At 40.1% G+C, this 27,175-nt stretch overlaps 1 protein-coding gene across 1 annotated transcript in view; it reads left to right on the plus strand.

Moving 5' to 3' along the window:
• Positions 1-27,175, plus strand: part of LOC126251473 (dnaJ homolog subfamily C member 28) — a 73,981-nt gene that overhangs the window by 35,198 nt on the left and 11,608 nt on the right. Inside the window, exons 3-5 of the mRNA XM_049951913.1 lie at positions 13,580-13,699; positions 20,734-20,936; positions 21,015-21,159. Of these exons, the coding sequence (XP_049807870.1) occupies positions 13,580-13,699; positions 20,734-20,936; positions 21,015-21,159 (468 nt within the window). The remainder of the gene's footprint in view (positions 1-13,579; positions 13,700-20,733; positions 20,937-21,014; positions 21,160-27,175) is intronic.

Here is a 27,175-nt window from a genome sequence, read left to right on the forward strand (position 1 = left end):
AATTGCTTGCTCGTCATGTGGCTGAGGGTGACAATTTCTTGTCAAAGATTGTTACAGGCGATGAAACATGGGTTCATCACTTCGAACCTGAAACAAAACGGCAATCAATGGAGTGGCGCCACACCCACTCCCCTACTAAGAAAAAGTTTAAAGCCATACCCTCAGCCGGTAAAGTCATGGTTACAGTCTTCTGGGACGCTGAAGGGGTTATTCTGTTCGATGTCCTTCCCCATGGTCAAACGATCAACTCTGAAGTGTATTGTGCTACTCTTCAGAAATTGAAGAAACGACTTCAGCGTGTTCGTAGGCACAAAAATCTGAACGAACTTCTCCTTCTTCATGACAACCCAAGACCTCACACAAGTCTTCGCACCCGAGAGGAGCTCACAAAACTTCAGTGGACTGTTCTTCCTCATGCACCCTACAGCCCAATCTCGCACCGTCGGATTTCCATATGTTTGGCCCAATGAAGGACGCAATCCGTGGGCGGCACTACGCGGATGATGAAGAAGTTATTGATGCAGTACGACGTTGGCTCCGACATCGACCAGTGGAATGGTACTGTGCAGGCATACAGGCCCTCATTTCAAGGTGGCGTAAGGCCGTAGCATTGAATGGAGATTACGTTGAAAAATAGTGTTGTGTAGCTAAAAGATTGGGGAATAACCTGGTGTATTTCAATGCTGAATAAAACAAACCCTGTTTCAGAAAAAAAATGTGTTGCATTACTTATTGAACTGCCCTCGTAGGTTGCCTATTGCAGCTAATAATAGTTCAGTTTCCTGAGACAATTTATTGTGTGTGTGTGTGTGTGTGTGTGTGTGTGTGTGTGTGTGTGTGTGTGTGTGTGTGTGTTTATAGTTTTACAAATACCAGGGCTGAGGTGGCCCATAGTGAATTTCAGGTAGTTATGTAAGAATCACAATAGTTGGGTGCCCAGCAATCCTCATGTTGCGTACAGAGAAAATGAATACCTGAAAGTGAGGTGGTAAATTCCAACATATAACATGATGTATAATGTATTTATACTACACAAACAGAACCTGAAAAAATAATGTTCAAGAATAAGGTATCTTGCCACTATGCTCAAAATTTGAAAAATTGGTATTTTTTGAGGCGCTGTAGCGCCTTAGATATTGGGAGTAGAAAAAAATGGCAAGAATCAAATTTGTAGAGAATTTTGTGCTCTTTAAAAAAGAAAATAGGCATTAAAGTGATAGGAGCAACAAAACTGAGATATTTTGAAAAAACTGAAAAAGGCTGAAAATTTCCAAGTTTTTTGACTGCAGAAAGTTTTCCCAAGCGAAATTTTGTTGGCAAAACTCAGTTTTCTAATCTTTCCAACCATATGAATGAGTTGAAAAAATAAACTCTTCTACCCCACCTTTTGCAAGGTATATCTGCTATTTGACTGGACTACAAGCATTCATAAAGATGAAGCGTGGACACACCCCATATTAATAACCAGTAATACGTGTCCAGACCCTTTTGATCAGCTAGTGTATTTTAACTACACGTGTTTCAAATGCTGTCATAAGGGCAACATTCAGTTTCGCTGGAGCCCTGTCCATCATCTTAACCAACAGTACAGAAATGTTACATGCATTTAAAAATTTTATGGTCTAGCAGTGTGTGAAACATGTGGAATACCACTTTTGGTATAACATATTTTAACTACATGTGTTTCATATGTTGGCATATGGACAACCCTCTGTTTGGCTGGAAATGCGTCCACCATCCTAATTGAGAACAGAAACAGTGTGACATGCCAAGCCTCCTACCTAAGGTTTTGGAGAGATGATGCCAATGAGTTCTGAGTGGATGGCACAGTCCCTGTTTTTTATTAAATGGTCAGGCATCCACATACATCTGGTAGTTTTAGGTTTTTTATACAGTAGATTCTCTGTCCATTAAGTAGCATCTCAAATCAGGCTCAGTGCAGTTTTCTTCAACTATAAAGATAGACTGGCATTAGGGAACAGTGCGACGAACTTGGTGTTGTATTTGTTGACCCAAATAAATTTCTTGACGACAAATGTCTGGGTAGGGATGGCCTGCACCTAAACAGACTAGGTGCAATGAATTTCAGTAAAATGCTCCTGGATTTATGTAAAATTATAAAAAATAAGGGAAACTGATACGGTCTGCAGGGGGTGACTATCCAAGAATACCATATGCAAACAAAAAACGTGAGTGTAATCATAATAAGGAAGCAGTTGAACCAAAACAGAATGACATTAAAACGAAAAAAAGTGGGATTGCAAATAGTGCTGGAAAAAATTACTTAACAGTTGTTCACCAAAATATATGTTCCCTAGCAAATAAGACCCAACAGCTAGAAGTGGAGCTGGAGTCTACAGAGTGCTCAGTTGTTTGTCTCACTGAGCATTGGTGCAATGAGGCTGAAATTAATCAGTTAGTCTTGCAGTCTTATAATTTAGCGTGTGCATACTGTAGGACTTCTATGAAGTGTGGAGGGTGTTGTATTTATGTAAAACAAAATTATCAGTATAAGACCAGAAGCGATTTATGTGTAATCAGTGAAGAGCAACATTTTGAACTGGCAGCAGTTGAAATCAGGGACCAATACATGTGTAGGAATTTGATTATCTTATGTATATACAGATCTCCTAGTGGAGACTTCAGTATCTTTTTCTCCAAACTTAATCATGTTCTTGGCAAGATATCCACTCCAAAGAACCACATTCTCATATGTGGAGACCTAAATGTGGATAAACTGAATCCTGATTCTACATGGGACTCATTACAAAGTCTTGCTCAAAGTTTCAATTTAGTTCCAATGGTTAACAGTGCAACCAGAATAACAAAATACTCAAAAACAGCTGTTGATCAGGTATTAACAGATTTAGGCAAAGTTAACTGTGAGGTGGTGGTAGCAGAGCTAGGATTATCTGATCACTCAGCTCAAATCATTAGTATAAAAGTGGCTCCAGAAGAAACAAAGAAAATGCATATTTACAGACGAATTTTTTCTAAAAAAAATAGACATGAGTTTGCCAAACAGATAGCAGGACAAACATGGGACTCAGTACACTCAGAGGTAGATGCAAATGAAAAATTCAAAAATTTCATGACATTGTTTAAATTAAATTTTGAAGAAACATTTCCTAAAGTATTATGTCCATTATCAACAGCAGGAAAAAGCAAGTGGGTCACAAAAGGAATCAAAAAATCATCTGAAACACTAAAGTACCTGAGCTCCATTAAACACAGCCAAACTAATCCTGCTTTCTCACTCTTTTATAAAAGATATAGGAAAACATATAGGAAAATATTGCTTGCAGCAAAGAGAGCTCATAACTCCAAAACAGTGCACTCTGCTGAAAACAAAAATAAGGCAGTATGGAAGATTGTGAAGCAGGAAACTGGTACCAGGAAAATGAATCTGTCAAACTTGAAAATCAAAGAGGAAGGGACTCTAATAAAAGACCCAATATATTTGGCAAACTATATAAATGATTATTTTAGTAGCATAGGAATAAAATTACAGGAAAATTTTCAAACAGCCCCTCAGGTCACAAAGCCAAATAATGGTGTATCACACTCAATGGTGTTATTCCCTACAACACAGGAAGAAGTCTATAAAGCAGTCAGCAAACTGAGAAACAAAAACTCAGCTGGTCTGGATGAAGTCCCCATTTTTATAATTAAGGACTGTATCAAGAGCCTACTTCCACCTTTAGTTGATATTATAAATCAATCTTTCAAGCAGGGCTACTTTCCAGACTATTTAAAATATGCGAAATTACTACCTCTCTTCAAAAAAGGTGATGCAGGAATAATTGAAAATTATAGGCCAATTTCTCTACTATCATGCTTTGCAAAAATATTAGAAACTATTATGAAAGATAGGCTAATGAATTATTTAAATAAATACAACTTACTGTCTGTTGACCAGTTTGGATTTCGATCAGGGAAAAGCACAGAATCAGCAACAGCACACCTCACAAAACACATTCTAGAAGCATTAGATAAAGGGAACTACACAACGGGTATATTTCTTGATCTAACTAAAGCGTTTGATACAGTAGACCACAACATATTGTTAAATAAGTTAGATGAACTTGGAATAAGGGACTTGTGAACAAATGGTTCCAGTCATATCTAAAAAATAGAAGACAGATAACTGAAATCTCACACATTTCAAGTTGCTCAAACTATATTGTAAAGTATACTTCAGACCCAAATTATGTAAATATAGGTGTCCCACAGGGTAGTGTCCTTGGCCCAGTACTATTCCTCATTTACATAAACGACTTCCCACAGAGCATCAAGCATGGACAAACAATATTGTTTGCAGATGACTCAAATGTTCTAATCAGTGACAAATCACCAGATGCACTAAAAGAAAAAGCCAAACAAACACTAAACAGTGTACGTGAGTGGGCATCCAATAATCAACTAACACTAAATCTTAAAAAAACAAATGCTGTTAACTTCTATGTCTGCAAAAAACCACACTATAACAACTTTAAGTTAAACAATGAAACTATAGAATGTGTAGACTACACAAAATTTCTTGGTATGCATGTTGACAGTCAGTTAAAGTGGGAAGAACATATTAAAATACTTAGTAACAGAATCGCTACAGCATGCTATGCTCTGAGAATTCTGACTGCAGTTTGTGATACTACATGTGTCAGATCTGTATATTTTTCTTATATCCACTCTGTTATTACCTATGGAATAATATTTTGGGGAGTCAACAGTAAAAATATTCAAATAGTTTTCAAATTACAGAAAAGAGCAATTCGTATAATAACCAAGAGTGGCAGTAGGGCTCACTGCCTTGAACATTTCCAAAAGCTGGAAATCCTAACTGTCCCCTGTGAATACATTTTTCAAAGTGTTATGTATGTAAAAAAAAATATTGACTGCTATATGAAAAATTCTTTAGTACACAGCTATGAAACTAGAAACCAATACAATCTGCATCTAGAGAGGAAAAATAAAGTTAAAACTCAGCAGAGCTTGTTGTACAATGCTGTTAAATTATATAATAAATTACCCCAAAAAATAAAAGATATTGACACAATCGGACAGTTCAAAACAAAACTAAATTTTTTTTTATTAAATAAAAGTTATTACGCAGTAATGGACTATCTGAATTAAAACATGTAGTGTAATTAAAGTAGCCTGCATTGTAATACATGAGGAAATAATTATAATATGAAATCAAAAATTGTACAGTACTATAAGAAAATTACAAATCACACAAGGATATAAAACTAATTTAAGATACCTAAAAATGTGTGTAAATACAAATTTTATGTGTATAATTGTAGGTATATTGTATTGTATTTGATTTTGCTGACGAAATCCGCACAATGTAAATTGTTACATGGATTAATAAAGAAATAAATCAATCAATCAATAATTAATGAACCACTGCGGAAACAGTGAGCTGAATATTTTTAAGTTTCATAGTTTAGTGGCTCTTAAGAACATTTTTCCAAGTGATTGGTAGATTTTAATATGTGACAAGGTAACTGATAAATGGATTCTGTAAGTGACAAGCCACACATTTGTGTCAACCTAGCCAGACATTCTGAGGAAAACTGCTAATATGTGTTCCTGCAGAATCGTCTCAGCAATTTTCTTTGTGAAAACAGACACAGTTCAAACCACAAGATTTGTTTGTTGATATCCAGTAACAGCACTGATGCCCATGCTACTGAGTGCCCTTTAAATACATCATCATAATCATCATCATCATCATCAACATCAATGTCAAGCAGCACTAAGGATTAACTCTGACCTCATCATTACAACTTCTGCCTCCATCACATCTCCATGCCTTTAAACGTTGAGCCTTGCTTATTGCTTCTACTTGGTGTCCTGTTGCTGCTCCGATGCATCATTCAGTATAGGTCTCCAATTTTGATTGAAATTAGTACAACCTAATTGAATCACAGTCATTGTCTTTACAACACGTTCACAATCCTCTGAAATACAAGTTTAGACTGTTGTCAGGTACAAACTTTGTGACGTTTCTGAAGGTTCTGTCCTGTCTCAGTCAGTTTGTTTAGTTCTGTCTGTTACTCAGCAGCAGTGTGAATAGTTTGCAGCACATAGCCAGTGGATTTGATTAATCAGAAAGTAAATCAGAATTCTGCATAGTGCACTCCGTCCAGTTACCTTCGGCACTGCTGCCTATCTCTACAATCATTTCAAATGATGCCACAAAGATTATAATACTGATGAGGAGCAAAAAAGAATGTTCTTCAAGCATCTACATCCACATCTACATCTACATGGATACTCAACAAATAACACTTACATGCCTGGCAGAGGGTTTGTCGAACCACCTTCACAATAATTCCGTGTGAGCTCAGATTACCCTTATATACCGTTATTTTATTATGATGATCATTTCTCCCTATGTATGTTGGCGCCAACAAAATATTTTCGCATTTGGAGGAGAAACTAGATGATTGAAATTTCATGAGAAAATTCAGCCACATGAAAAATGCCTTTGTTTTAATGATTTCCACCGCAAATCCTGTGTCACGTCACTGACGCTCCATCCCCTATTTCTCAATAATACAAAATATGCTGCTCTTCTTTGAACTTTCTTGATGTAATCTGTTAATCCTATCTGGGAAAGATCCCACACTGCACAGCAGTACTCCAAAAGAGGACGGACAAGTGTAGTGTGGACAGTCTCTTTAGTAGATCTGTTGCATTTTGTAAGTGTTCCACCAATAATTCACAGTCTTTGGTTCACCTTCTCCACAGCATTTTCTGTGTGTTCTTTCCAATTTAAATTGTTCATAATTGTAATTCCTAGGTATTTAGTTGAATTTACAGGTTTTAGATTTGACTGATTTATCATGTAACCGAACCTTAACGGATTTCTTTTAGCATTCATATGGATGTTCTCACACTTTTCATTATTTAGCATTGATTGCCAGTTTTTGCATCATACACATACCTTTTCTTCATCATTTTGCAATTTGTTTTGATCTTCTGAGACTTTACTAGACGGTAAATGACATCATCATCTGCGACAAACCTAAGACATGTGCTCAGATTGTCTCCTTAATCATTGATATAGATAAGGAACAGCAGAGGATCTATAACGCTATCTTTTGGACTGCAGGAAATCACTTTTACTCGATTACTTTCCATCAAATATTAGGACCTCTGACCTCTCTGATAAGGAATCAATTATACAGTCACATAACTGACACGATATTCCATAAATACACAATTTGGTTACAAATCACTTGTGAGGTACAGCGTCAAAAGCTGTCTAGAAATCTAGAAATACAGAGTCAATTCGAAATCTCTTGTTGATAGCTTCGTGTGAGTAAAGAGCTAGTTATGTTTCACAAGAATGACTTTTTCTAAACGTGTGTTGACTGTGTGTCATTTGAGGTAATTCATAATGTTCGAGCACAATATATATTCCAGAATCCTGCTGCATATTGAAGTTAATGATATGGGCCTGTAATTTAGTGGATTGCTCGTACTGCCTTTTTTGAATATTGGTGTGACCTGTGCAACTTTCCAGTCCTTGGGTATGGATCTTTCGTCGATCAAGTGGTTGTATATGATTGTCAAGTACAGAGCTGTTGCGTCAGCATACTCCAAAAGGAACTTAATTTGTATTCACTCTGGACTGGAAGACTTGCTTTTATCAAGTGATTTAAGTTGCTTCACAACTCCAAGGATGTCTATCTCTAAGTTACTCATGTTGGCAGCTGTTTTTGATTCAGATTCTCTAATATGTACTTCAGCTTCTTTGGTGCAGTAATTATGGAAGGCTGTGTTTAGTAACTCTGCTTTAGCACCACTGTCATTGATAGTATTTCCATTGCTGATGTGCAGAGAAGGCATTGACTGTGTCTTGTCGCTAGCATAATTTACATATGACCAGACTCTCTTCGGATTTTCTGCCAGGTTCTGATACAAAGTTTGATTGTGGAAACTATTATAAGCATTTTGCATGGAAGTCAATGCTAAATTTTGAACTTCTCTAGAAGATCACCAGTCTCGTAGATTTTGCGTTCGTTTAAGTTTGGCATGCTTTTTTCGTTGCTGACCCTTTTGTGTACCAAGGGGGATCAGCTCCTTTTTTTGTTGATGTATTTGGTATAAACCTCTCAGTTGCTGTTGATACTATTTTTTTGGATTCAAACCACATCTGGTCTACACTTACCCGCATGTTGTTAATTTAGGAGTGGAGGTTGTCTCTCAGGAAGATGACGTGAATTTTTATCTGCTTTTTTGAATAGGCATATCTTCTATTTATTTTTGGAGGATTTGGGAGTTACAATATTCAGTAGCACTGGAACAACCCTATGTTCACTAATGCCTGTATCCATATTGATGCTCATTTTTAGCTCAGGATTATTTGTTGCTAAGAGGTCAAGTGTTTTTCCACAACCATTTACTATTCGAGTGGGCTCATGAACTAACTGCTCACAATAATTTTCAGAGAACACGTTTAGCACAATTTTGGATGATGTTTTATGTGTACCTCCAGATTTAAACATGTATTTTCTCCAGCATATTGGGGGTAAATCAAAGTCACCACCAACTATAATTGTATGAGTTGGATATGTGTTTGAAATTAGACTGAAGTTTTTGTTGAACCTTTCAGCAACTGTATCATCTGGGCTGGGAGGTCAGTAGAAGGATCCAATTATTATTTTATTCCAGTTGGCAAGAATGACCTGTAGCCGTACTAACTCACAGGAACTATCTACTTCAATTTCTCTACAAGATAAACTACTTCCAACAGCAAAAACCATATCACTGTCAACTGTGTTTAGCCTATCCTTTCTGAATGCTACTAGGTCCTTCGCAAAAATTTTGGGTGAACTTATCTCCGGCTTTAGTCAGTTTTCAGTGCTTATAACAATTTGAGCATTAGTGCTTTCTGTTAGCACCTGGAGCTCTGGTGCTTTCCCAACATACCTACGACAATTTACATCTGTTATACCGATGGTTCCTAGATATACGTTCTTCCTGCATTTGACCTACACCCTTTGACGATGAAGCCTATTTTGTGTTTCCCTGGGACCCTCTAACCTAAAAAAAAACCCTCAGTCCACAGCCCCTGCTACCTATGTAGTTGCCTTCTGTGTGTAGTGGACTCCTGATCTATTTAGTGGAACCTGAAACCCATCCAACTAAAGAGAAGAAATGAGGTAATTGGATAGATAAAAAAATCTACTCACCAATTGGCAGCAGAGCATACACATAAAAGATTATAATTAGGCAAGCTTTCAGAGCCAGTGGCTCCTTCTTCAGACAGATGAGTTGAAGGGGAAGGAAGAAGGGCGAAGGAAAAGGACTGGAGAGTTCTAGGAAAAGGGGTATGTTTCAGGAAATTACCCAGAACCCCAGGTCAAGGGAGGAAAGACTGATCATTGGGGACTGCACCAGACAAGATTTGAAACCCTGAGAGCTTAAAGGTGGAAGATGGGGTTACGTGCAAGGCAGAGATTACTGCTTAAGCATCATGTATGAGTTAATAAGACTGCGATGGAGCTCCGTATGCCACGGCAAACTGGCTGACACTGACGGCGGCTGTGCACAAATGCTGCGCAGCTAGCGCCATTCGACGGCCAACACCGCGGTTCCTGGTGTGTCTGCTGTGCCGTGCGTGTGATCATTGCTTGTACAGCCCTCTCGCAGTGTCCGGAGCAAGTATGGTGGGTCTGACACACCGGTGTCAATGTGTTCTTTTTTCCATTTCCAGGAGTGTAGATGGGTAAGAAAATGAAAGATGTAGAAAACTTGAACACAGTGAAGAAAGGAGTAGATACTGTGAAGAACTGCTAAGGCAGAAGAAATTAACGTAAATTAGGGCCGTGTGGGTGATGAGAGCCAAGGACATGTTGTAACGCTAGTTCCCACCTGCGGAGTTCTGAGAAACTCGTGTCTGGGGGAAGAATCCAGATGGCACATGTGGTGAAACAGGCACTGTAGTCATAATTTTCATATTGTAGAACACGCTATGCAACAGGATATTGCATGTTGCCAGTATACACCCTCTGCCTATCTCCATTCATCCTAGCTCATAATTTGGTTGTAGTCATGTCAATGTAGAAGGCCAAACAGTGTTTACATAACAGTTGGTATATGACATGTGTTGTTTCGCAGGTGGCTCTCCCTTTGATATATGTTTTGCCAGTTACAGGGCTGGTATAGGTGGTGTTGGGAGGTTGCGTAGGGCAGTGGGGACAGTCACAGGGTAGGAGCCATACAGTAGGGAGGTGGGTGCAGAAGGAGCATAGGAGCTGACAAAAATATTACGGAGATTGGGAGGTGGCAAAAAGCTATTGTAGGTGTGGCGACCAAAATCTCAGACAGAATGGATCTCATTTCAGGGCATGATTTTAGGAAGTCATGGTCTTGTCAAAGTAACTGATTAATACATTACAGACCAGCGTAATACTGAGTGACCAGTGGTGTGCTCGGAAGTTGTTTTTTGGAGGGATCAGCAGTACCAGGATTGGATGTGATGGCCCAGGAAATCTGCTTTTGAACGAGGCTGGTGGGGTAATTATGTACAGTGAAGACTGAGGTGAGAATTGTGGTGCATTGCTGTAAGGAGACTGCGTCTGAACAAATATGTTTGCCTTGAATGTCAAAGCTCCTTCCTCTGTTACATACAATGTACAAGAGTTGTACCAAAAGTAAGGTTCCCATATTTTTTACAAATAGAAAACATTGTTTATTGTTATTAATTTATACATAATTGAAAAGCTAACCCTTTTGTCTATTTTTCACCATAGTCTCCATTTTGTTTGGCACACTTTCGAAGACGGTGCTCCAGCTTTTGTATTTCTAAGTCAAAGAAGTCTCCTGCCAAGCCATTGAGGAAGCGTGTGACCTCTGCTTGGACTTCATCGTCACTCTTGAAGCGTTTGCCATCTAAGTGTTCTTTTAGCTTACGGAAGAGGTGATAATTGCTGGGGGCTAAATCTGGGCTGTACGGGGGATGGGGCATAACAGTCCACCCAGATTTCTTCAAACGCTCCTGTGTTTGACGAGCGACGTGCGGCCCTCCTTCACTTTGGCGATTCTGGATTGATCGCCAGAGTTTGGCCAATGTTTCACAACATCTGTTGGAGTTTATTGTCATCCCAGGTTGCATGAAATTGACGAGGAATACCCCCTTCCAATCCCAAAACACAGTCGCCATAACCTTTACTGCTGACTGCGTTTGTTTGAATTTCTTTGGTGGCGGTGAACCGAATGAGGCCACTGACGAGATCATTGTTTTGTTTCGGGGGTGTAATGAAACACCCACATTTCATCTCCCGTGATGATTAGCGTTCAACAACTTCTCCTTGTTGCCTCCCCCCTCATGTTGAAGAAACTTGCAAGCACAGTCAAGGCGTTGCACCTTGTGCCGTCAGTCAGCATCCGGGGCACCCAGCGAGCATGCACCTGGCAATAACCCAACGTTCCTGCTAAAGTTCTTTCAATTGTGCCATGGGAAGCTTCAGGAATGTGTTCAGCAAGTTCACGGATGGTGACCCTCCGATCTTTGAGCAGCTCACTGTTGATCTTCTGGACAATTGTATCCAAAACCTGTTGTCTTCCACTTCGTTCTTCATCATGAACTGCGACCCTCAGCAAAAGCCCTGCACCATTTGCAGACATGCTGAACGGACATGCACTCTTCACCATAAACCTCAGTCAGTTGCCAGTGAATCTTCATGGGCGATAATGTCCTTGCATGGAGAAACCGAATTACTGCTCGAAACTCGCACTTGGCGGGAGCAGCAATCAACACTTCCCTGAGTGACGTAACGAATTGCGGACATTCAGCCTCAAGAGTAGGGGAACCACTGTGCACAGAACTGTTGTCAGATTTAGCCTAACACCTTCCCTCGAGGCTGTAGCTCATTGGGAACCTTACTTTTGGTACAACCCTCACACTTAGCTTTCCACTCTTATTGTCTCAGGCATGATGTTTAGGCAGAAATCTCAGTCTTCCACCTTTAAGCTCTCAGGTTTGCAAATCTCGTCTGGTGCAGTCCCCAACAATCAGTCTTTCCTTCTCATCCTGGCTGGTAAGTCTCCCGTGACCAGCAGTTCTTGGTGACTTTCTTAAATCTACCCCTTTTCCTAGAGCTTTCCAGTCCTTTTCCATCACCCCTCTTTCTTCTCCTTCAACCCTTCAGCCTGAAGAAGAAGCCACTGGCTGTGAAAGCTTGCCTAATTATAATCTTTTATGTGTTTGTTCTGCCGCCACGTGGTGAGTAGATTTTTTTATCTATCCAATTGCCTTATTTTGTTGGAAATTGATTGTTTTCATCGTTATAAAGGGAAGAAATATATCAAGTATGGGTGACCTGCCCCATATTTTTAACTTTTCTTATCCATCCCTCTCTTCTCTCCATGGAAGGAACTATTAGTTTCAAACTTTAGGAAATGTATCACTTTATGTTTTATGTATCTGTCAGCAGTGCTACACATGTTGCCCCCCTGAAGGTAAGCACTGGTCAGCAGTTCTGTCTCATAATTTATTGAAAAGTATCAATATTATGAGAAGGAAAGTTGCTACTCACTATATAACAGAGATGCTGAGTCGCAAATAGGCACAACAAAAAACTTTGAAAAGTGTTATGTACATAAAAATTTCTGAAGTTAATTGTATGCAAAACTGATAACAAAAACCAAAGGTTTTGTGTGTGTGTGTGTGTGTGTGTGTGTGTGTGTGTGTTTTTGTTTGTTTGTTTGTTTACACATGATTCAGTGATATAAGGAAAAGGATAGATTGCTTGTCACTGTAAAGATGACACATTGAGTTGCAGACAGGCACAACTGTTAAAGTGACAGTGCCTGCTTGCAACTCAATCTGTCACCTTTACGATGAGTATCAATCTGTCCTTTTCCTAATATTGTTGATATGTCAACCTGGAGTTTCCATTGTTTGATTCAGTGATATAAGAATTCTGTAGGTCCAGAAAGTAATTAAACTTTTATCAAAATACAAGGATAAACAGGAACTAACAGTGTAAGATGTGTGATGTAATTTTTGTGTTACAAACTCATGTTAGAATGAGACTTACTTAAATGAATACCTGGAATATTTATTTTCACTGTATTTTAGCAAAAAATGACATTCACATTATTTTTTATGTTTTTGGGCTCACTCACAGTGGACTCCATTGTTATAAACATTTGTTGGGCAGTGTGAATAATAATGAAGACCATTGTGGGTGAGTGTGAAAGCACCACGAACAACGTGAGTGTTATTTATTGGAGGAAGACATTGAAAACAAATGTTCCAGGCTGTCAGTTCATGTGTGTTTCATTCTAACATTAGTAGTGCAACCATCATTGTCACACTTTTCAAACTGCTAATTTATGTTTATACTAGAGTAACTCACCTGTAAATCAACATACTATATGTTTTGATAAAAGCATGCAATTTGTGTAATGAATGTGTAAAGTGAACCAAACCAAGTCATGGCTCATTGGTACTATATATTAGAAACATTCTAGATCACATAACAGTATGGTTATCCAATAATCATTATTAGACAAAATAGAGTCAATAATGTCCTTGTTTTTTGTTACCTTGCAGATAGAAAGGGCTTACAGAGAGTTGCAAAATAAATTTGCAGCAGACCGTTGGAACTCTGAAAAAGGAGCTGGTGAATATGGCTTGTATTATGAAGAAAACAAACAAGAATTTGACATAAGAGTAAGTCTATCTATAATTTTTTATGTTATAAATAGCCATCATTAATATGCACTAAGAAAACCTAAATGTCAAAACTTTTATCCTACTGTCTGATCTTGTTCTTTTCTGATATTATCTTTGCTTTGTGTACTAGTTTAAAAAGTGTTCAGTATACCTTGTAGTATCCCTCTTACTCACTTCTACATTTCATCATCAGTTGTTATACTTTTCTACATTGCTAATGTTAATTCTCTTAGTATCTTTGACCAAACTTCTTTCATCTGTGTGAGAGAAATTACTTACAGGATCACTGATCTTGACATTTCCTATTGTGTCACTTCCAGTCTTCAGGAACATTTCATTCTACTACAGTTGTAAAAAGGAAGAGGACATGATGAAGATGAGATGGGAGATATGATACTGTGAGAAGAATTTGACAGCGCACTGAAGGACCGAATTGGAACAAGGTCGTGGGAATAGATGACATTCCCTCAGAACTACTAATATCTTTGGGATAGCCAACCATAACAGATATATTCCATATGGTGTGCAATATGTGTGAGATAGGCAAAATACCCATGTACTTCAAGAAAATTGTAACAATTCAAATTCCAAAAAAGTGGGTTCTGACAGGTGTGAATGTTATTGAACTAGAATACTGGCACAAATTATTTGGAGGGAGTTATAAGAGTTGAAGGGCACGAAATGGAAGCAGAGGTTGAGAAGGAAATGAGACAGGTTCTAAACTATCCAAAATTTTATTCAGTGTGAATATTGAGCAAGCAATAAAGCGAGCCAAAGAAAAATTTAAAGAAAGAATTTAATTTGAGGGAGAAGAAATAAAAACCTTGAGGTTTGCCAATGACTTGTAATTCTGTCGGAGACAGCAAAGGACTTGGAAGAGCAGTTGGCAGGAATGTGCAATATCTTGACAGGAGGATATAAGGTAAATATCAGCAAAAGCAAAACAAGGGCAATGAAATGTAGTTGCATTAAATCTGGAAATGCTGAGAAATTACATTAGAAAATGAGACACTAAAAGTAGTAGATTGGTTTTGCTATTTGGTTGGTAAAACAACTGATGATGGCCAAAGTAGAGAGGCAATAGCAAGAAAAGTGTCCCCGAAGAAGAGAAATTGATTAACACTGAATATAAATTTAAGTGTTAAGAAGTGTTTTTTTGAAGGTTTTGTCTGAAGTGTAGCCTTGTACAGGAGTGAAACGTGGATAGTAAGCAATTCAGATGAGAAGAGAGTAGAAGTTTTTGAAACATGGTGCTGCAAAATGATGCTGAAGATTAGATGCACAGATTGAGTAACAGTCTTTAGACTGAAGACCCAAAGACAACAGCAACATAATCATCATTGTCATAACCATCATAGCAGTGCCAACAATAACAAAAACAGCAAACACTACTTTTAGTTATTATTCTTATGGTCTTATGAATCATGGATGACAAGCGGTTCAGACAAGAATAGAATAAAAGCTATTGAAATATGGTGCTACAGAAGAATGCTGTAGATGCAGTGGTGTATGGGGAAGTGCCATCATCAGATGACTGTAGGAGGATGCAAAGTGACTTAGGCAAAATTTCTAGTAGATATGATGAATGGCAGCTTCCTGTAAATGTAGAAATATGTTAATTAATGCAGATGTGTAGGAAAAACAATCCCATAATGTTCGAATACAGTGTTCTGTGTGAACTCAAATGGGAAACCTTAGTGGAAAGACAATGTTCTTTTTGCGGAACACTATTGAGAAAAGTCTCTCGCGCATGCAGCTGCATCGATTGATGCATACCCGAGAGACTTTCAAGCAGCATATTCATTGGGAAAACATACTATTGAGAAAATTTAGAGAACCAGTATTTGAAGCTGACTGTATAAGGATTTTACTACCGCTAACCTATTTTTCACATAAGGACCACGAAAATAAGATACGAGAAATTAGGGCTTGTACTGAGGCACATAAACATGTTTTATTCTTGCTCTGTTTGTGAGTGGGACAGGTAGGGAAATGACAGGTGCTAGTACAAGGTGCTCTTCGGCATGCACCATGTGGTGGCTTACAGAGCATAGATGTAGATGTAGATTTAGATCTAGATCTAGAGGATTAGGTGAGTAGATCATGTCACTAATGAGGATGTACTGAGTAGAACTGGGGAGAAAAGAAGTTTGTGGCACAACATGACTAAAAGATAGGATCGGCTGATACCAAGAGCCCACCAATTTAGTACTGAAGGGAAGGGTTGGGGATAAGAATTATAGAGGAAGACAAGAGATGCATATAGTAAACAGGCTCAAATAAATGATGAGGCATACACAGGATAGAGTAGCATGGAGAGCTGTATAAAACTTATCTTCACACCGAACACTACAAGAACAGGGTTGCAAACATTCCAGCTACAAGCAGCAGCGTTGGGCAACATGCCCTGATATCCTGCGTTCGAGCGAGTTACTCCAACTGCAAGATGGGTTGTAGAGCCAACCAGCTGTTCCTATATATAAAAGAGTGCCCATAGACCATAGAATATTGTAGCTCAAGAGTAAGGCAACAAATTCAGCTTTGCGAAGGAAAATAATGTGTTAAAGAAGTGCTGTTCATGAAATTTACAAAGGGCAGAATCTTCATGGAGACCTTCATAATTTGTATTAACTACAAATATCACCAGACAAATTTATGCGGATGAGCAGAGATACATTCAACTGTCATCAGTAAATTAAAGATCGCGTGTTCCTTACATGACCATGAACTTTCAGCAGCCAGTAAGTGTAGAAGTATGACTATGTAACTTAAGTAGGGGAAAATGAGTCATCCCAGCAGTAGCACCCTTGGCTGGTAATCTGAATCATTGTGGGTCCCGGGTTTGGACTCAGTTACTTCTGAAATTTTAACCAACTCTTCTACAATCCTATTATCTGTTCCATGTACTAACTTGTATGTGTAGTCCTTACACCGCATCTCAAAGTAATATTGTTAAGTATACATACCTCTCTCAGTATGTCACACACATTAAATTCCTGGGTGACTTTTCCAAACCCTCCACTTTTCCTCAACCTTACCAGCCCTTCTCCATCACCACTCTTCTTTCTCCTGCAATCCTTCTGGCAAAAGAAGTAGCCACTGGCTCTGAAAGCTTGCAAATTCCAATACCTTTATATTGCCACTTGGTGAGTATAATTTTTTTAAATCCAGTTACATTACGTTTTCAAGAAATTTTACTGATATTTGATTGCTGGGAATGTAATTCATCAGCAATGAATGTTAGTGTCATGTGTTTTAGTTACTCAAAATAGTCTGCACAAATAAATACTAGAAAAATTTATGAAAAAAAGGTCAAATATTTTATGAAATGGTTTGTGTAAAAGCAAGAAATAAAATAGACTTGAGGCACCTAATTTGCTATATATAATTTTGATCATTGTTCAAAGGCATGTCAAATGTTTCTCTAAACTATTCTATTTCTTTTAGATAAATCATTTCACAAAATGTTTGACCAATTTCTTCTTCATTTTGTCGTTTATTTCCAAATTTTGTTCAGAAAGCATGATCTTATTGACACTTCATTTGTCTTCCCAGCACCTTTGTTCTCAAAATTTCTGAAATTTAATACTTGATTCAAAGGAAGCCTTTTTGACAGTTGAATATCACACCAATATCTTTTTACGTGTAGAATAGCTCGGCTTTGAAGAGAGAAACTTTTTGACACTTCATTTACACAGCTAGCAGGAGCTGTTCATGAAATAGTTCAGTTTTCCCTTGACTCACTAAATTTTTCTTAATTATGCTGATTACTTTCAAGGAATTAAATATTTGTCTGTGAGACTAGATTTCACACTAGTCACTTTGATACCCCATTTGTTCATTTCTCGCTCTTAGTTTGGGTATGAAAATTCAGACAGATTTAAAGGGAATCTTCTTTTTGCTCCACCCAAACATTTGACCAAAATGTTTTGAGTGTTAATCATACAATAAACTACATCCTTTTTGCGTGCTATCATATTAAAAAAAAGACCATTTTGATATCTCAAACCGTTTACGAAGTATGACGATTTTTACTACCATATGATTCCTGATGCGCAGGGACGTAATCAGGCACACAGCATATGACTCGTTCTCCAGGTATAAAATTCAAAATCTCTAGAACTAAGAGAGATATTGTTCTGATTTCAACTTCAAGTACAATTTACATATGTTGGTTACATTTCATATGCAATAAAGTGTGACCTAAAACTAACTATATGCAAAGTCTGTGCAGTGCATTTTTAGCTCTGCAAACTCTTAAAAATTTTGTGCAGTCATTTACTTGGTTTCATGCAGCACAGTAACTAGGATGAAAGAAATTCAGTTCTTTATCGAGTGAAGGTGTCAAACTGTAAGATGCGGAAAGATCAAATTTTTCATCAAATAGTTTTCTTAAAATCAGATGATAAGTGTTTCATAGCAGCCAGAACATCTGCTCCAGCACTTTGCCCAGAGGTCTCATAGCTGTCATTGTCCCTGTCGTGCATGCTGCAGCTACAAGATTCAAACATGTTTGTATTAAAACGTCGCCATTTATAGGGGAAGACAAAGAGTGTCATGGACATCACCAATTGAGGACACTTCTGTAGTTATACCTGCAGTTTTGTTATGTTGTGTGAAGCTGTCGCACACTGCCAGTTGCTTCCATCACTCATAGCCTTAGGTTGCAGACTCTCCAAGACAATGTATGGTCTCCACACATCTCTCTGTTTCATTTCCACTGTCTCTTCTCTCTTTTACTCTTCATGCTATTATCTACATTCATCTCTCTTTCTCTTTTACTACCAATTTCACTCAATGGCTGTCGTTGTCTCCTCTCTGTTTGGCTCCCACTGCTATTATCTCCATTATCTACATTCATCTCAATTTCTCTTTTATGCCACTTTCCTTCTTTCGCCATCTCCCCCCCCCCCCCCCCCCCCCCACACACACACACACACTGGATACTGGATCTTGGATCTATGTCTTCTCTCCTCCACCATCACTGTCTTTCTGCTACTCTCTTTCAGCACAAAAAGGTGTGAATATGTTTACATATCAAAATTTTTAGCAAGGAAGGTAGCACGAGGATTGAGGCACCTGGTTTCCACTTTTCTGTTGGAGTCTTTCAAAGAGGAGCATGTTTGCCTTTTTTGTACTTTGACAGGAGCATTTTACAGCTGATTCCCTACTTTTCCCTGTTACAGAAGTGTGTCTTGCTTACATAAAATGAATTTTGTAGGTCAGGAAAGTTTCTACAGTTTATGTGTATACTTCAACACATTTACACACTTTGAGACATATAAACAACAAATAAGTATACATAATACAAAGTTAACACAAAAATGTTTCCCATACAATGCAAGTTCATTTTACACTATTGTATGTAAAAATGAACAACATATTTAGGCTACACTTACAGTATACCAGAAAATGTGGTGTTTGATTTGCAAGTACAAAGAATTCTATATGACAAAACAATTCTTTGGAAGGTGCTTACGTTGCCAGGTGGCACCATCGTATAATTTCCAGGTCAAGACAGCCTGTTTAGGCATGAACTGCCCATTATGCAGAGAGAGCATGTCATAATGTTTTATTGGTGTAAAAGTGGCAACTAAAAACATGGTTTGGTGACGTCAGAATCCTTGCGATGACCCAAAAACCCTTGCCATGTGTTCACTATATCAGTTGAAACTACATTTACACCTCAGACTGGATATTATGTGCATAAGTACAGTAACTTTAAACCACAGGATCTCAGTAATGGATTGTGATATCAAAAAAATTTTCAAAGTTCCCTGAGAACATCATCATAACAAAATAGAGTGGAAATTTCCACAATTTGCCATGAATAGAAATTACTGAAGTTTCCATCCTCGCAATTAGTACTTTCGGTACCTTTTTTTTTTTTTTTTTTTTTTTTTTTTTTTTTTTTTTGTGGTTCCTCAGAAACCGTCCATGGACAAATGCTGTTTTTATAAGGCATCTATGACCCAACCTAGACCACAACTAATGCAAAATAACCATCTGAATTGCTCACTTTGCCTGGGCTGGAGGAAGTGCATAATGTTTAAATTTTGGCCCTGTACTGTAAGACAGCTACAGGATGCCCATTCTTCTGATGGGTATTCAAATTCTTGCTAGGTCAAAGTCTATCCAGAACACTTGACCCCTTATCTCTGTGATCAATAGAGGCTGAGATATAACCACCCAAAAAATCTCATTTTTGCGTACGGCTTTTTGGGATGTATTGGTACCATGCAGTTCTATGCACGGAACGATGATCACACAAGAGTGTACAAATCTCTCAGCCTTTTAGTACTTTGAAACAAAATTAGTTATACAGAAATTGTATCTAGAAAGATAATTATTTCACTCACTGCCTTTTTTCACCCAGTTTGCATATTGTGGGGGTAGTATATGAGGAGTTAATTCTGAGATCTTGAAGTTCCATAGACGAAATATAAAAATTATAGATTCATTTTTTTCACACTGTGTGAATAACAACATTGATTTAAGAATGCAGAGTCCTGCAGTGATAACATTGAATAAAATATCCTGGCAATTCTCAAGCAGATGTAATTGAGAATGTCAAGGAATACTTGGTCAGAAGCTCATGACTTTTCAACCATTTGACACAGCTGGGAGCTTGAGAACATTTTGAAACTTCCTGGCTGATTAAAACTATGTGCCGGACCGAGACTCGAATTCAGGACCGAGTTCGAGTCTCGGTCCAGCACACAGTTTTAATCTGCCAGGAAGTTTCATATTAGCGCATTCTTCACTGCAGAGTGAAAATCTTATTCTTTGAGAACATTTTATTGGACAGAGTTGATTGGTTTCTTTATGAAAGTGTTATTAATTGTAACACAGAGGACATATGTTCCTGTGACTTAGTTCACTTCAAATTTTATTGGTGTAATGAATGTTAAATTGATCATTTTGTTTTATTGTTCAAACAAGTCTTAAATTACATTGCTGGTAAAAATAATGTTCATGAAATGCATTTCAGTGTTGAAATATCAATTAACTAGAAAGTGTTAACATTTTAGCACACTGCCCCACAACATAGACAGTACCTGAGCTATTATGGCATTGGTTCTGGAACTCCTCAGCAAAGACAGAAACAGTACCAGAAGTACAGAGCCATGACTGCTATTGAAAATGTCTATAACCACCGAATTTCCAAACTGACAATTAATGAATCAACACTGGTAACAAAAGATAAACAAGCAGCAAAAAAAATAAAAGTACGGTATGTAAAACATTTTCACTTTCATACTTCTGTTTGATTATAAGTAGCAGTTTCTTAACATCTGCTGCTATATTACAGCTCAGAGATGGAACGCCTTGTCGAAGATTTAATTCAAGAGTCCATTGCCAGGGGAGATTTTGATAATCTTTCAGGATCTGGGAAGCCTCTGCCTCATCAGAACACAAACCCCTATGTTGATTTTGTTACACACAAAATGAATCAGGTAAATGGTGAATGTTACATGCAGTTTATGTATTGTAGGTTGAGAAATTGTTTTTAGAATTTTAAGAAATACTTGGCTAATGACCCTTGCATAAGATGAAACTTTCCATCTTGAGAAATGAATATACTGCAGCTAAAAGGAATGGTTAGGTTGTTGATACAAGGAGTTATTGATAAATTTCCTGTAATCATAGAAATTCCTCACTGGACCTGTATGCTGAACATTCTTCATATTTCCTGTCAAGACATGTATTGGGAGTACAATTCCCCATTTATCCTGATTACATTCAGTCCCATTTGTTTAATTTTTAATTAGATAGCTAGTTGTATTTAGATTCTGTGAATCACTTAAACAATTGGTTGATGACAGCAAACTTCATAAAACAATAAAATGTATTGTGAAGTTGTGTTGACGCAGATAGCTGTTTGACAAGTTGTCTTTGTCAAACTTGAGGACAACACTTTATTGTAACAAATATGAGTACATTATGTTAAGTGTGCTATTCCATTTGATGTTAATGAATGCAAATATTTCTGACAGTTTGCTAGCCAAAACTGTCAACAATTTGTAGAACAAAAGTTGACGAGTTTACAAGTATAAGAAAAAGAATACTCATTCCGTGCAAACTGCTGTGAAGAGCATGGCCAAGATTACTTCCCATAGCATAACATATTAGGGTTTATTCCCATTCCATTCACATGTGGGGCTCAGGAATAAAGACTCATTAAATTCTTTAAATGGCAACACTTTCCGCTTTTGGCTGTAACTGTTTTCATTGGCCTGTGCAATTTCAGTTTATATACTGTTATCAAGCATAAGATTTGATGTCATATAGAAATAGTTGTCCTGGTAGGCCTGTGTCACACTTGTTGATAATATAGTTGACAGCTGTTATCAACAAAATAAGTAGCATAGCACATAATTTTGCTTTATTTACATGCAGGTTTGCTGATAGACTTCGACTTGCATGTAAATTACACAATGTATGTATCCTGTTACTCATGTTACTGCTAAAAGCACAGGTTTTGTTTGTAATGGTTAGGAGTATTCTGTTGAAAAATTAGCTGCTCATATTTCTCATCTCAGTATGACTTCTGCTCAATTTTGGGCTCACTGGATGAATGTTTACCTTGGTATGCATGTGTTGGTTGTGTATTTTTTTTTTTCACTTGTTGCCAACAGGTCAACATTTCTTTTGACAAAAGAAACTTCTTTTTTTTATTTTTATTCTGGCCTTTGTCCTGCACTGGCACAGGAATGGCATGATTAGGGTCAGATTTCTCATGGGTTATTTAGGGGATGGCCAGGTTACCTTCCTGTCATCATCCTGTGATCCTCCTGGACAGAACATGTGCACCCAACTGTCTGAAGTAGTGTTACATATGTGAATGTGAACAAAAGTTTTCTACATGTTTGTGAATTGTGTAATGGAGGTGGGACTTGGCCACCAGCCCAGAATTCACTAGGGGGTGCGGAAAACCACCTAAAAAGCACATACAGGCTGGCCAGTGCACCAACGCACTTCATTAATCCATGCGGAGACAGTAGGTTACCTCCATCCAAGAGTTTCACCCCCTCTGCCCCATCACTTCCTCCTATCACTTTACGTACTGTCACGACACTCTCCACCCAATAGTTTCCGCCCCCTCTGTCTTATCATCTGCTCCCTATTCTTGCCTCCCACCTCTCTCTATGCCACCCTCTTCCAATGCACCTGCTCATCTTTCTTCTTCCCTGCTCCTCTCCTTTTTTACTCTTCGTTGTTTAACAACAATTTACTCTTGTGAAATCTGGACAGGAGCCTTTCGTTGTGTAATTGATCTTGTACTTCAAATACAAAGGAGTCAAATTGGAAGAGTAACTGTGTGTCATCTGTAGCTAACACAGGAGAAGTGTTTGGAAGGATGAATGGGAGGTCATTGAAAAAGTAGGAAAAGATAGGTACAGTACTGAGTCTTGTTGGGTGCCACTGCTTAGCAGTGCTTAGTGAAGTATCTGTGCTAGAAGAATAGAAATGCGGAAAACACAAGTCCAAAAACAATTTATTGGGCTCAGCAAAACAAAACAGTAATACAATCTCCAAAAGAAAACAGACTTGATCCCAACTGTGGACCGTCACCGATATGCAATAACAAATAATAATAGAAAAGACCCGACTGTTCACAGGAAGCGATCACAATCAGATGATTCTACAATGTCAAGATGTTTATCAACCATACCAAGTCCATCCGCAAGAGATCGGCCAGCTAGAAGAGGCATCCAGGCTTGTATGCCAAGGTGGCAGTTCTGTATTCTTACAAGCAATGCATTGAACTGCCCTTTGCCGGCAGTGCACCACCCTATAAATCCGTTTGGCGGATTTATCTGCCGGAACTATTTGCTATCACATGCCTGGCATTAGTAAAGTAGTTCCTGGGCTAGCTGCGACCTCTGATGAAGCTGTTCTGCAGGCTCTGTGAACAGGTAACGGTCCCTAGCAGCCGATGGTGGAGACCTGGTGTTGTGTCGTGTTGTGGCTGGTGGCAAATATTAGTGTTGACAAGGCAGATGACATAGGTTTTCCTGGTGAGTATATGCCCTGTGGTGTAGACATCTCATAGTGGTTGGACTTGTAGTGGGATGCCAATGCAGTAGGTGCTACAATGTCTGAAGTGGGCAGCCACAGCAAACCTCTCCCCCAACCCCTCTCCCCCTCCCAGGCTCCCAGGGGTGAGTGGAAGGTTCATCTCGATGTCAGACCCCGAGGACGTTGGCGACAGGTCACCGGGGACGGTCGCAGGTGCAGGATCCACTTCCGTGGACATAGTGACCTTTGCCGGAGGGTCCGCCTGGGGTGTGACTGGTGGTGATAGCGGAGGCGGTGGTTGGGCGAAGAGAGTAGCACCGTCATCCCCAAATGCCAACAGCCCTGGAGATGTCCAGGAGCTGGCTGTGGACCATGCCAGGGGCGAAGTTGGTTAGTGTGCTTCTAGCACACCGCGCTGTCATCGAGGGTGACTGCCACCATAGCGCAGCTGATGTTCAATGAGACCCTAGTGTGGACCCACCATGATGTTCAATGAGACCCTAGTGTGGACCCACCAGGAACGATTCCAGGTGAACACCATCACCCAGACCGGATCCTGCAGAGAAAAATGGGGCCGTGCTGAACGCAGAGAAGATGGAAACAGGAGAGAAAAGGGGGACTGATAAGGGCGGCTGTGAAGTTTTTCAGGTGGGGATGATCCATCCTGAAGAGTGGACTGGTAGGAGGGAAGATAGGTGGTAAGGGCATCGTCCAGGGAGTAGTGTTGGGGATGCAATTTTGACATCTGGACTTTGAATGTACGGACAAACTGTTCGGCTAATTCGTTAGACGCAGGGTGAAAGGGAGCAATATGAATCAACTGCATGCCCAGGGTGGTGCAGAAGGAGGTCAATTCAGCAGATGTAAATTAAGGGCCATTGTCAGTCACCAACGCCTCTGGAAGGCCCTCAATGGCAAAGATGCGGGAAGGAGCTTGGTTGTCATGGGCAGATGTCTGTGGAGGACATGTAGGAGACATAAGGAAACCAACTGCCTGCATCCACAAGGATAAGCCAAGAGGAGCTGAGGATCGCACCTGCGAAATCCAAGTGGGAATGGGACCAAGGAGAATGAGCTGGAGGCCATGGGGACAGACGTCGAGGGGGCAACGAGTGGTGCCATGGTCAAGTTGGACATGAGGCCACCATGCGGGTGATGGCAGCGTCCATCCCCCTCCAGTAGATATGCTGGTGGGCAAGCTGTTTCATCAGGACAATCCCCCAACGACCAACATGCAGGAGCTCCGAGGCCTGCTGGTGGAGGGAGGGCGGCAGCGCAACCCACCAATGATAATTATCACGCAACATGAGGAGGACCTCACCTCTGACAGACAGGTCCTGGCGGCGGTGCCAATAGGTCCAGACCTCTGGCTGCGGCAGCTGATGACAGTCTGAACATGGTGCATCAGCGACTGGAGGGTCGGGCCTTCTGCCATGCTATGTGTGACTAGCTTGGCATCCAGCAGCAAATCAGCAACTGACTCGGCAGCAGCGTCATCCGGGTGGAAACAGGCAACTGGGTCAGCATCGAACTCAGGATTGGCGTCAACTGGGAGATGAGAGAAGATCCGCATTGGCATGGAGAGCTGTGACCAAAAAATGGATGTTGTAGGAATATTCCACGAGGAACAAGGCCCAGCACTGGAGGCAGTGAGCAGTCCTTGTGGTGATGGCAGACGTAGTGCTGAACAACAAGACCAGAGGCTTGTGATCAGTGTATAAGGTGAAGTGATGGCAGTAGATGAAATCGTGGAATTTCTTAAACCCAAAGATGGTGGCCAAGGCCTCCTTCTCAATTTGGCTGTTATGCTGAGCCGGGGATAGTGTTTTGGAGACGAAGGCCACCAGGTGCTCGACTCCATCGATGATGTGAGACAAGATGGCCCCCACAAATAGCCTGATGCATCGGCAGGCAAGGTGAGAGACTTGGTGGGGTCATAAGGGACAAGGCAAGCCGGCGTCAGGGGACGAGACTTCAGACGGCGGAACACCCTATCACAAGCCGGCGACCAGTCCGGGGAACATTCGTATGGAGGAGGCGGTGAAGGGGTTCTGCCAGAGCCACAGCATGTGGGATGATACGGCAGTAGTAATTGAGTAGACCCAGGACTGACTTGAGCAGGGAGACGTACTTCAGGGGTGGCAGCCGCTGAATAGCCTCGAAATACTGGGGTGTCAGCCAAATGCCATTAGTGCTCAAAACATGGCGAGGTGTGTCACCCGAGGAACAAAAAAAAAAGACATTTTTCCTTGTTATAACATAAGCCGACACCCTGAAGAACATGTAAGAGGCACCGGAGGTTCTGGGCCAAGTCCGGGGTGGAGACGCCAGCAACTAAGATGTCATCAAGGTAGTTAGCCGTCCCCAGAATGTCTTTTGTCAATGTTTCCAAATAGTGCTGGAAGATGGCCGGAGCACTGGTGACCCCGAACAGGAGGCAGTTGTAACGGAAGAGCCCAAAAGGGGTATTGATGACCAAGATTGTTTCCGACGACTCGTCCAAATGCAACTGGAGGTATGGATCCCACAAGTCAATTTTGGCAAACACCTTGCCACCAGCCAACCTGCACAGGATGTCATCAACCTTAGGTATGGGATAGGAGGCAATAACAGACTGAGCTTTGACAGTGGCCTTAAAATCCCCACAAATATGAAGAGATCCATTCAGTTTCTCAAGGAACACCATGGGTGTAGCTCAATGACTATGGGGGACCGGGGTCAGAATGCCCTCAGCCTCTAGGCGATGAAGCTCCTGCTGTAGTTTGTCATGGAGTGTACCGAGTGAGCCTGGTGAAACTTCGTGACCTCAGAGGGGAGGGAGCATGGGCTTCAAACCTGGAGACTCCCAGAGATGCGGCAGAGAACATGTCAGAGAAGTCATCCAGAAGCTGCTGCAAGCGATTGTCTGCTGACAAAAACTGGACGGCCATGCCTGAGTCATGTATTTCGAGGCCCAGTAAGGGAAAACGATCCATTACCAATAAGTTGGTGGGCTTGGTGGTAGCAAGGACCAAAACCCAGGCAGTGACAAGTGAGTGAGTTACTGGACTCGAGCCAAGCACCACCCCTGTAGTCATATGATGTCATTGCTGTAGCTCTTCAGGGAAGTATGGAACAGGTGAAGCAGCAGTGAACCCATCTGACGGTAGGAATCCCTATTGATGATGGTGGCAGAGGACCCTGAAACCACTTGAAAAGGGAGAGGAGTAACATCCACATGCACAGTCAGAGTGGTCGCTGCCATCGTGTGCAGAAAAACTGATTGCACGAAGGAAATCGGTGGCAGCGGTCCATCTCATCCACCACGTAGTCAGGCACCCATAGCAGTGTGGTCCATGGTTATCAACAATGACGACTTACAGACCTCAGCTTTGTGGCCGTGCTTCCCACAGGCCAAACAGGTCACCCTACGGAAGCGGCAGTCTTGCCTCTGATGTGTTTCAAAGCATT

This window comes from Schistocerca nitens, chromosome 4, assembly GCF_023898315.1.
Source record: "Schistocerca nitens isolate TAMUIC-IGC-003100 chromosome 4, iqSchNite1.1, whole genome shotgun sequence".
Classification (NCBI taxonomy): Eukaryota; Metazoa; Arthropoda; class Insecta; order Orthoptera; family Acrididae; genus Schistocerca; species Schistocerca nitens.